The following is a 12,612-nucleotide window of genomic DNA, read 5'->3' as shown; positions in this document are numbered from 1 at the left end:
TTCATCTTGGGCGTTAACGCTTGAATCCCTCGCTACGATCAGGATTCTATTTTAGAATCCCTCGCTACGCTCAGGATTCCATTGTAGAATCCTTCGCTACATTCTGGATTCAATGTAGCCCTTGCCGTAAATACGCCATTTTGCTCCCATGTGACACAAATAACTATTTCTTTCTATCTACTATTTCAATTTCGTTCAGCGGTTCGAAACGCAGGGTGAGTTGAGGTCTATGGGTAGTTCCAGGAGCTGGAAGGGCAAATAGAAGCTCAGTCCTGCGGGGCTTCGTAAATTTGGTGGACAAAAAAAAAATTACGAATGTAGAATTTTAACTTGGGGGTAATAAGTCAATTAATATATTTCTTATTTAGTATCCATGGGTATTAATAAAAATAAACACATTTTGCATAAATAACATGTTTATTTCTTATTATCCTATTTAGTCTTTATTTTCCTGGAAGCTGTATAATACTTCTTGAATCTTCTTCTCTTCGTTCGTTGTCATAGTATTTTCTTTGGCTGTAACAAATTTAACCGTTATATCATTTGCTTTATACAATTTTGTTATTGTATTTTTTTTACATTTTCTTTTTTATTCTGAACTACCTCCAAAACATAGATTCCTATTTTTCTTTTTTTTATCTTTACCATTTCTATAATCTGAATGGCTATAAGGTGAACTTGAGCGTCTATTGTATGCACCCTTTCAGGTGTGCTCTTGCAACCACTTGATGAGTGCCGGAAAGCGGCCAGGGATGACAAGGCACACCATGCATGAGATGGCGAGACACTCTGGAATCATATTATTGTAAAGACCAAAAATTGTGTTGGTCAAAACTTATACTAAGTAATGGGCCATTATAAAGCTAATAACTAAACTAATCAATTTATAATAGTTGAAAAACCCACAAAATTGTCATTCAAAGTACAATATATCAAAAATGGCTTTTACCATTGCAAGGAAATTCACTTTCACGGAAACAAAATCGCATTAAAATCGGTCTATCCGTTTGACAGTGGCGATGCAACAGACAGATACCATAATGGCGTCAAACTTACGTCAGCCTTCTTTTTGCGTCGGGAGATAAAGAAAATAAAGGTGTAAAATAAATGACACAAATGAAAATGCTAAAACATCAATGAAATGAAATGATTATAGTTAATGACGCCAAGGATGTTACCAAGTTCGTATTGGTCAGGCAAGGGGTCATTCCAGGCTTGGAGTTCACTGGTGCCGAAGAACCTGAAAGCGATGTCACCGCCGAGGAGAAGGCTTGCCGCGAAGAAGAACACTATCCGCCATCTGGCAATGTCAGTCTGCAAATAAAAGATACAGCATTACAAAGAGTTAAAGAAGATATCTCTGAGCATGAAGCTTTAAATGCTAGATTCGATTCAACTCGCATAACCGAGCTACTTTTATTCTGCATTTTTTTAAAACAACACTATTTTTACTGCATTAGCATATTTGATCATCATCATCCATCATCATCTCAGCCGTAGGACGTCCACTGTTGGACATAGGCCTCGCCCACAGACCTCCAGTTGCTTCGGTTGGCAGCGGCCTGCATCCACCGAGACCTGCGGCTTTAACCAAGTCATCCGTCGATCTTGTTGGTGGACGTCCTACGCTGCGCTTGCCGATCCGCGGCCTCCACTCGAGAACTTTTCAGCCCCAACGGCCATCCGTTCTCCGTGCTATATGGCCCGCCCATTGCCACTTCAACGAGCTGATTCGCATATTTGATAATAACATGATAATAGATAATTTTAGAAAAAGTTTTTTTGAATTTTGTTTTCGGGAGGTTGGTTGAGGGCTAAGTGTTGTTAGTTGTTGTTTGTTTGTGTAATTGACACGTTAATCCAAAAAATGCGGTTTCCAACTTCAACCAGCGATCTCAAAAAACTATTTTGCTTTTAAAATCAAGATTTTCTTCAAAACTAATTGTATTTTATGTAATAAATTTGACTAAATTTTTTGTTGCTTACGGGATGGTCTCCTAGAATGAATCCTGTGCTCAAAGGAGCCAAGATGCCGATGAGATTGGCAAAGCAGTTAGTGATGGCAAACATGACGCCGCCGAAGTTAGGCGACAGGTCGATGTGGTTCAACTGAAACAATACTATAACTTTAGCATCCTAAAACTTTCAACAATAAGCAAAATCTGTTCGTAAAACTAATGTAATGAACAAGCATACTAAGAAATGTAATCGTCGATGGTGATTTAGTGAGGATTTTTTACTTCAAGGGTCTAATCGGAGATGTTTACTTCAAGTCAAAATCAGTTTAGGTACTATCACTGTCGTCACGAAGTGCAGCATCCGGCCAAAAAATGGCCGTAACAAGTATGACTATAGTTAATGATAAGCTCCAATCGTGAGAATTCGGAAACTACTTCCAAATGTTGCCGACGTTTTTATGAATTATTTTATTTATATACCACGATCAATTTACATAGAAAATGTCGTGCAAACAAAAATTGAATAAAAATCTTGACTCGGGTAAACCACTCTATATGAGAGAGGGAGAGACAGAGAGAAACATTTGATCACACATATTCGATACACATCAAAATAGATTAGATGGAAAGAATAAAAAAATAACGTCGAATAGTATAATATGGTGAATAGTATATCGATTATTATTTCTTGACACGACCTTCTTCCACGCTGTCTTGACGGGTACTGAGTCTAACTGAAGTTGCATGACAATTACAAAAGGAAAGGATTCTTCATTTCATCTATAATAAGGGTTTTCACAGAGGCGAAATATCGCTAGATGGCGTTAGTCTCGTAAGGTCCGTTTGACGTTTGCTTGCGATTGGCTCATTTAGTTATTTAACCAATCACGAGCAAACGTCAAACGGCCCTCACGATACTAACGCCATCTAGCGATATTTCGCCTCTGTGAAAACCCTTATTGTTTTAATCTTACACAATATCCACATGAGCAGCAAGCAAGGATCCCGCCAGTAAAGGCCATGACAATAACTGCTAATGTTTTGTGTTCACTGGTCATGAACGACATAGTGATCAGGCCTATGCTAGCGCCAACGCACCCTGTAACATAAGCATGTCATCAACATACACCATATAAATCTTTAAAATCTCGTCTATATAAATTGACTTCTCTTAACGAGGTTAGATTGACGAGATCCCTTATTAGGGATTAGTTCGCCTTTGTAATTCTCTCTTCAGTGTTAATAAATGACGGAGTCCTGAGATAACAAACAAAAAAAATACAACTGAATTCATACACTCCTCCTTTTTTTAAAGTCGGTTAAAATAAAAAGAGAAAGGGCAGATCAGGAATATAAAAAACCTGACGCGAGGGCAGCACTTCTACGTTTTATATTGCAACATTCTTTACGCTTACTATGCGACACCTACCAGTCATATTGACAACGGTGACAGTGATGTTATTAAAAGGAATATTTTCTAATCTTTCAGACTTTTTCTATGACAAATACTTTTATACATTGTGAATTATATTCCTTCCAAGGCTTCGGCATTTTAACGCACAAACACAAAATAACACTTTAAAATACGACGCGCAAACAGCGTTAAACTTTGACAGCAATAGACAGATGACATTTGAATTTATTGTTACTCGTGCCACTGCAAGAAATTAGTTCTCTGGGTTTTCCGCAATATGGCGAGGTTTTTATTTATTATTCTGGTCAACCATTACTTTACTTTACCTATTGTGTTGAAAAGTTTCCTGCAACCGCTGATACTGAGTATTTGCTTGTTGTATAGGTAATCACTGATCACCCCGGCAATAACCTGGACGACCCATTGTGCTAGGAACGGAAGAGCTGATAGAGTTGAACCCTGCAATTTTATTACAAGCTTTTATTTATTTTCACCTGTCCCGTTGTCTGTCTGTAATCAAATTTTGCAAGTAAACTAGACCAACTTCCAGTAGTAAGATTGTCTTGAAATTTGGCATACATGTAAATTGCGTGACAATACAATAATCTGGTAGTGACATCCTAGTAGTCATGCCAGTATCGTCTCCGCAGGGCGGAACTCTTCAACGGTTAATGGCATCGACTTGAAATTTGGTATGCAAATGTAGTTTAGGTGACAATGCAAGCACAGTCAACAAAAAGTACATTCAGCAAAAAAAGCTTGTATTAAAAATACATTTTTACAAACAAATTCTTTACATCAAAGCTAGTAGAAACTGTAAATTTGGATATTACAAATAATACACACATTTTATTGCAATATTCCAACCTAAGGTTAAATGTCAATTGTACAGTTCAGCAGCATCAACATCGGACAGAATAAATCGTGCATTAAAATATCTGATAGGATTCTAAGACTGATAGGACGTGTCAGATATATTGTCACGCTCCGCTGTGGCAGATATTAATGCAGGTGAGTGTACGGCTCAAAACATCAAAACCTGTTTACATTTCACTTATAAATCAATGTAACAATCAGTTTTTTTTTCTAGTGTTGATGTAGAATTTTTTACAAAAATCATCAACTTTACCTACCTACATTACTTAAAATTTGGCAATGGGATTCATCATTCAACGTAAACGAAGCCCAAGTTTTAATTCTTGAAAATTCGTATCATCATCAATGATTCATTATCATCTCAGCCTATATATGCCCCACTGCTGGGTACAGGCCTCCTCTCACAAAGAGAGGGCTTGAGCCGTAGTTCCCACGCGGGCCCAGTGCGTATTGGGAACTTAACAAGTTAACACACACCATTGAATTGCTTCTAAATTTCATTCGTATTTTTAAAAAATATATCAAATAGGCTTACGTTTGGCCTCAATCTCGCTTGATGGAGGGCGAAGATGAGGGCTAAGATGAAACACGTTTGCCTAGAAGGTATGGAGAAATTCAGGGCAATCCCAGAACTTCCACTCAACTGCTGGACCAAATAGTTTAATCGATGAAAACTGCGTTAAAGACTCTTTTGCAATAGTACCTACAAAGTAAGTTAATTTAATTTTGATACGTACGTTACTCAAATCAATGTTCAGCGCCTGTTTCAAGTATGTCGGCATCTCGACCAGAAATATGATGAAGCACCAGTTCATGCCGATGTGCGCGACGGCTGTGGCTCGGAGAGGTACTGAAGTCAGAATGTTGCGCCAAGGAATGGGCGGACAGGGCTGGAAGAAGCAAATCGAAAAATTGTTTAAGTGAACCGCTGTAAGCAAGACCTGGTACAACCCTGTCTCAGTGGGCTATCATTGTTTGCATGAAGGAGGCCACTGGAACGTTTATTGTGAAAAGATTCTACTGCAAGTTTGCAGCGGCTTACGTATACCACTTTTACGTTCTCATCATTTCACTAGTGGATAACCTAACCAACAAAAAGTTGGAAATCCCCCGACTTTGTCACTTCTAAGTTCAATATCTCAAAAACGGCTTAACCGATTTTGATGAAACATACTTAAAAATCATTGCTAGAAAACCAGCTTTAAAATTAAAAAAACCGCATTCAAATTGGTCCACCCGCTTAAGAGCTACGGTGCCCCAGACAGACACACATAGCGGTCAAACTTATAACACCCCTCTTTTTGCGTCGGGGGTTAAAAACAGAAGTGGGCAGCGTGTAATTTTAAGTTTTTTACTAATATTTTACACATGAATGTGATTTTGTTTGTTTGTTACAACTTTACGGTCAATACGTACTCAACTTGTCATCTTCATCATCACCATCAACATCATCGTTATCATCATCATCATCGTCACTCAACTTTTTAAGAAGAAATTTGGTGTGGAGGTAGTTTGCCAGCTTGAAAAAGGCATAGGATAGATTTTCCCCATTTAATTTCCTAGTTACCACGGGATGGTCATAAACCAATTATTCATAGACGAAATCATGGTCATGGATTAAATGCAAGAGCTTGAATTAACTATAATGAGCTACCCTGATTTACAAAATGGTTCAATAGCAATTTATTAAAGGAATGAATCTCCAAAATATCAATACATTCGAAATAAATTATGCTTTGCAACTAATTAAAGTAAAACGCCCTTCAGGTAATAGATCTCCAAAGCAAAAGCAGGACGCAACGAGAGGGTGAAGGCAAAATGCCACATTTTTGTAGATTCATTATCCAGCAGTAGACTGACTGATTAATAAATATAAACTACCATCTTTCCTACCTTTCCACTCGAATTGAGCGAGCTCTCGATATAATCCCGTTCTGGTTCCTTCATCCAGCGATGTTCCCGCGGGGTGCTACCTGCGAAGGCCCACCAGATCACGGCGGCCCCACTGGCAAGTGCTCCCATCGTGTAGAAGATCAGGGTCCACCCCAGGTTTGACTGGGAGAGGAGGCCGCATACTGGCATGGTCAGGATCGTGCCTAGCTGGATCCCTGGAATGTGTTCGGTAAATTTATTTAATACGAGGAAGGACACTGAGATCAAAAAGTAAACTGACCCAGGAGCCGGAATTTAATATAGTTGCTATATTGATATTGAAGTCATAAAACATGAGAGTATCTTCAACGAAACATCATACCTGTCATGAACGGCAAGGATATCAGCATTGGGTTCGAAGATAGTTCTCATACACTTACTTTAGTGCCCCAATTTCTTGATACGAAGTTCTACGAGTAAAGTTATATAGTTGATGTACATGACTTTTACAGTTCATAGCTTTTTTTACTTTCCTTAAAAAACGCTATCCAGTCTCGTTATCATTTTTGTAGAATTCCTTGCCTAGAAATAGAAATATTTATTTCATACACTGCGAGGAGTGTTCAGAGCCAACATTCGGTATAATACTTTATAAACAACGACCCTTTTTGCACATAATATATTCAGATAGACTTAATTTTTTTTTATTATAGGTCTTATAAAATAGGCTCAGAATTGCTCACCGAGCTACGGAGAGAGCTATGCTTGGTGTTTATCTGTGGGATCAAATCAGAAATGAGGAGATACGTAGAAGTACAAGAGTCACCGACATAGCCAAGCGAATTAGCTCCTTGAAGTGGCAATGGGCAGGCCATATAGCACGGAGACCAGGATGGTTGTTGGGACCGAAAGGTTTTCGAGTGAGACCGCGGATCGGCAAGTGCAGCGTAGGACGTCCACCAACGAGATGGACGGATGACCTGGTTAGAGTCGCGGATTCACGGTGGATGCAAGCCGCTTCCAACCGAGGCAACTGGAGGTCTATGGGGGAGGCTTATGTCCAACAGTGGACGTCCTATGGCTGATGTGATGATGATGGTGAGACTTAATTTTAAAGAAGTAAACTGTAAGGTTACTATTGCTTCCTCGTGACATCACCACATCACCATCATTGCACCGCGTAGTTGGATAGTAGCAAGTTTAAACTTAGTTATAAATGTCATTGCCGTACCGGTATAAGCAATGATGCTAAGCCTGGTCCTCTCCTGAGGCGGGGCCCAGCGACCCAGCAGTGTGTGCACGCTCGGCATGAAGCAAGCTTGTGTCAGACCCATGGTCATGCGGACCATGCATACAGCTATCCAGCTTCCCTGAAAAAAAAGTACAAAAGCCTGAAATCTGAGACTAGAATCAATTAGAATAATAATATGTAGGTTTGTGGAATGTTTTACTCCTTTACGCTGAAACAGCAAGACAAACTTAGATGAGGGGTACGATAAATAGATCTTCGCTTCTCTGCTAACGTAGTCTAGGATACCCTACGTCTAGTGATGTTCTGCAAAAATCTGCTGATAGAAGCTGGACGCGTTGACTCAAGGACAGGACGTAATTAACGCTCATTATAGATGGCCTATATCCAGCGGAGTCAATTAGACTTCTTTAGATTTTGACATTAACACATAGGTTATATCTCAATATACCCATACGCATGTAAATTTGCAAAATCTCAACCGCTTAGTCTGAAAGCATACTTAGGGGCTGTTTCACCATCCATTGATTAGTGTAAACTGACGGTTAAATGTGATGCCGTCTCTATTTGTTTTGTTCGAATAGACGGAGACGGCATCACATTAACCATTTGACGCATTTGACGGCTGTTGCATTTTCATGCAACGTAAATGTAGACCTATTTGACCTGATGTATTTTTGGAAAGTCCCATGAAAAATTTGTAAATTTCCGAATCACTCTAGCAGTTGACCTGACAACTGCTAGAGTGATGAATATGAACAAAGTCACGCCAAAATGAATGTTTCACGTCACAGAAACTAGTCATTAATAATGTAATTGCGAAAGATGTATTTCAGCTGAATACGGCTTAAGTTATTAGAGTACGCGTAGAAAATAACTCCACAATAAACAAGATCTAACAAAGCCAAGGTAGAATAAGACAGGGGGAAATATATGCTTGCGTAATGTATGATGCCAAGTAATTTGAGCTTCTGTTTTATAATGACGTTTATTTTCATTCAGAATGATAATACCTGTTTTCTAAATATATCACCTTAAGTATGGCTTAGTTTTTTTATGAACACATAATAATGGAGTTATTTAACTATCTATTTATTCAAATCTTATCTCAGATGTTTAATAAATGAAGTTACTGTCACGTATAATTTAAATTATGCATTTAAGATAACGAAATCCTGTTTTATGATTATAATCTTTTATATAGAGAAATAATAAAATATTTTTCTACTTAGTAAGAAAAACTGTAACAAATGATAGGATATTAGATATCATAATGAATCAACGAATGACTTGAGAAAAAAAAAACGGTAATGAGCCCTCAGTAAATAAATTATTTTAAATCAACTGCACAAATTAACAAATGGCCATTGATTGCTTATCAATTTAAAAATAATAATAAGAGAAGGAGTCAAAATAAAACTTACGACTTTGGCCAGCGCTGGTGTAACCAAGCATAAAATTCCATTGATGATGAGCGCGGAGAGAAGCATTGGTTTCCCTCCGAAGCGCTTTGCCAGAATGCCAGCTGGTATTTGCATGATGGTGTATCCCCAGAAGAAAGAAGACAAGATGACACCACGGATCTCCTCGCTCCATTCATAAATCTAGAAAGAAAAGAGAAGTCTTTGGTGGATAATCACACATATACATCAAGGTTGATTAAAGCTAGGTAGACTGACTACGTCATGAGTCTGTTCGATCCTGCTTGCAGTAAAATTTTTAGGTAGTGTTTGCAGCTTGGTTCATGATGGACAATTATAAATTATAATTTTGAAAGCCCCAGTAGACGTCTTGACGAACTAAAACACTGGTGAAAAAATTTAAAGAGAATCGAACTCAAATGAAATTATAACAGTGATATATCAAACTAAAAAACAAAAAATACCTATAATGATACATGTTGTAGGTATAACTTACTTCAATAGTACTGCTGTTGCTTTTGGAAGTATCGGTCATGGCAAGGACGGCCACGCCCATACTACTCCTCATGACATAGATGACGGTAGCGCAGAAGGCTATCAGTAGCATGTGAAAATGACGGACGCCTATGCCTCTACCTGCAGCAGAAATAATGAATCACAAACACAAAACCGACGAAACTGATGATGGATTAAAATATAAAGTTGAATCATTTAAAGAGATGTATCATCTGAAATAAAAGAGAAATTAAGACTTTTGTAGACTAAAAAATAGCTTTTCTGGATTGAATGGTGGAAAAATACCATATCGGTTCTATTTGAGATACAGAATTAATCATTGTAAAAGTTTTTAACAATATTTAACTATGGAGGACAAATTTTTTGCTGTACATGTAGTCGATGTTCAAAATACAACGAAGTGATGTTACCCTGAACGGAAGTTTCCAGCATTTTTTTGTTTCAACGTGTTCCAGCTATGGTATGTTTAAAAAAATCTTAACGGGAGAACCGTTCAAATACATAATATCAAGTTACAAAAATCGAATAAAAATTGGTCTTGGTTCTCCACGACACGTATTCAGTATACCCGTATCGTAGTTTAATTTTAATATTCCTTGTATGTGTATGAGATTTTAGCAACGTAACAATTACATAGCCAAACCGATTACCAAGAAAATCTTGAGAAATTGATAAACACATTCTGGAGCTCTATTGTTTGTTTGTTTGTGTTTATACTCTTTATTGTACAAAAAGAAAAACAAAAATTACATAAATAAAAGTTGTGTTAAGTACAAAGGCGGACTTATCCCTGCAGATCTCTGAGTCAACCTTTGTATACGTGTGTATTGTATACGGTTGCTCAGTAATTTGGCTTCAAATCAAATGAAAATGAGAATTCCCGTTTGATGATACACCTACTGTCATACATTTCAAACTGGCTCCTTGTCAGGATTCAAAGGACTTTGATTATGAATGAAATGTTGTTATACTTCAAAGCGACGGTATGGGTAACACCGTCTTATGTTTGCATTGTATTGTTAAATTCAAAATTTGTATAAACTAATTTTCAAATCATTCTATGAAACAACGGCGTGACGTTTTAAAAATATTAGTGATACGACTCCTGGGACTTTAACAGGACTTGAAGCTAATCGTGACCACTTTAAAGAGAAAGTCCCGACAGTAAATTCATAGTATTACTTAACTATTATAAAATATGCTACCTGTTTGACTTTGCACGGGTGTATTTCTGAAAAAATGAGACCAATCATCCATCTTACTCTATCATCTTTATATACGGAGAATTTTAAAAAAATATTTTAACATTTTATTTTTTTTCTTTTACACCAACTACGTATATCCAAACAATTTTAAACCATAACCAAAAATAATAAGTTAAATAGTAATTGCTTTTAAATAATACGCTTACATACATTTGACCATTTATATGCATAGAAAAATGGTCCAAAAATAACTATCGCGAATTATGATAAAACGGCCTGCTATCTTTATAAAATGAATGACAAAAGAAGGGACAATATTTGTTTTCAAATAATTAAAGTTAATTAAACCGTTATGTATTCTCAGTAAATAAAAAGATGCGATAAAACTGACGCGTACGTATCGTCGTCTAAAATTATAAAATTTCCATTAAAAACGTCATCATTTTATCTTTGATTCAGTCAATTTTTTCTCGTGATACAATTTGCGTAGTTTTTTAAATTATAAAAAAAGCAGTTGTTTCACCGCCGGCGAGAAAACGATTGGCTATCGACTATTTTCTCGCTCAAGAAACGAACGAAAGATATAAGATCCTGTGTGACTAAAAGAGACATATATATTAATAGTTGATCGCTGGCGGTTCACACTGCCGCGAGAACTCGCTCTTACATCTTTTGTCGCAGCGACAAGAGCTATAAAACTCGCTGAGCTATAAAACTAGCTCAGCGATACTCGCTCAGCGCTGTTAGCTTGGCGGCCGCCCGGCTCGAGCGAGTGGGCGAGTAATCGCCCGTCGTGCTCGAAACACTCGCTTTTCACTGCTCGCCCACCGTTTCTAGTTACTCGCTCTGCTCGCTTCTCGCTATCGTCGGCGCGTGGGTCAAGTGCCTAAACAACCTTGGCTGAAAAGCGTGCATAGATCATTACACAGGTGCGGTCTGTAATACGAGCAAATAATTAAAACATAGATCGTCCTCGTCAAACTGAACAACGTTAGTTCAGCGACTTTTAAAAATAATGGAATCTTAAGAATTTCCTTTTTTCATACGAATTAAATACTGCTATCAATGTACGCCATCTAGGAACACAACTAACGTCGCCTTCACGCTACAAACATCAAGCATTTTGCTTTACATTGCTTCTTCGAATAAAATTTGTGTGTAATAAAAAAAAAACTAATTATTATTTTTAAAAGTCGCGCGATCTTAATTGTGGTTCATTTTGACGAGTATGATCTATGTTTTAATAATTTGCTCATACTACAAGCCACATCCGGTATTTATAAAATTTTCATGGGTTCTACAATTGTTTAATTGAACTGTTTATTCTTCAGAGTAAATAAAACATCTCTAAATCCAAAACAAATAAAACATCTGGCACGCCATTTTCACCAAAATTTTTGAAGCAGAAGATATGAGAATTTTGTGTTTAAAATATTTATTTTGTCGAGAGCTACAAAATGTATATACGAGTATCCAGGAACTGAACAGTTAGATGAGTCCAAATCCGGGAACGCAATCAATCGACGAATCTGACTCGGATAAGTACGTGGTAATACGATAACCTAACCAACAACAAGTTGAAAAACCCCGACTTTGTCACTTCAAAGTTCAATATTCCATAACGGCTAAACATATTTCGATTAAACATGTCTAAGAACCATCGCTAAAAACCCTGATTTCAAAAAAAAAACGGCATTCAAATCGGTCCACCCGTTTATGAGCTACTGTGACACAGACAGACAGACTATAAACAGGCTTATAGTCACTCAAAGAGCAATAGCGCTTACGTAAAGAAAAAAGCTGCAGTTAACCGATGATCCGACGAAAGAAAGAAAGGTAGGTATTATAATACATAATTTACACAAAGAGGGTACCTACTCCAAAAATTAAGTTAACTTACTAACTATAAGCGGGTCTGTAAAAGTTCGGGAGACCTGATTTCAAATGTTGTTATTGAAGGGGTTAATGAACTTTTATAAAAATCCTAAAGTATCCCCGCATGCTACTCGACCATGAAATTGCGGCAAATGGTTCGGGCATCAGCGTAATCTTACAGTGTCAGGTCTTCAGACTGACACTTCAGCGCTGTTTTTTTTGAAGA

General features: G+C 37.4%; 1 protein-coding gene across 1 annotated transcript; it reads right to left on the bottom strand.

Annotated features, from left to right (window-relative positions):
• Nucleotides 1-398: 398 nt before the first annotated feature.
• On the bottom strand, nucleotides 399-9,460 carry LOC141436688 (putative inorganic phosphate cotransporter). The gene is made up of 10 exons (XM_074099700.1): nucleotides 9,287-9,460; nucleotides 8,794-8,973; nucleotides 7,352-7,490; nucleotides 6,142-6,356; nucleotides 4,986-5,138; nucleotides 3,699-3,831; nucleotides 2,933-3,057; nucleotides 1,987-2,109; nucleotides 1,179-1,314; nucleotides 399-516 (listed from the first exon to the last, which is right to left on the bottom strand). Exons 1-10 carry the CDS (start codon nucleotides 9,395-9,397, stop codon nucleotides 437-439), a joined length of 1,395 nt encoding a protein of 464 aa, XP_073955801.1. The 5' UTR covers nucleotides 9,398-9,460; the 3' UTR covers nucleotides 399-436.
• Between the last annotated feature and the right edge of the window lie 3,152 nt (nucleotides 9,461-12,612).

The sequence above is a fragment of the Choristoneura fumiferana genome, chromosome 17 (genome assembly GCF_025370935.1).
Source record: "Choristoneura fumiferana chromosome 17, NRCan_CFum_1, whole genome shotgun sequence".
NCBI lineage: Eukaryota > Metazoa > Arthropoda > Insecta > Lepidoptera > Tortricidae > Choristoneura > Choristoneura fumiferana.
This window is presented reverse-complemented; position numbering and strand designations above follow the sequence as displayed.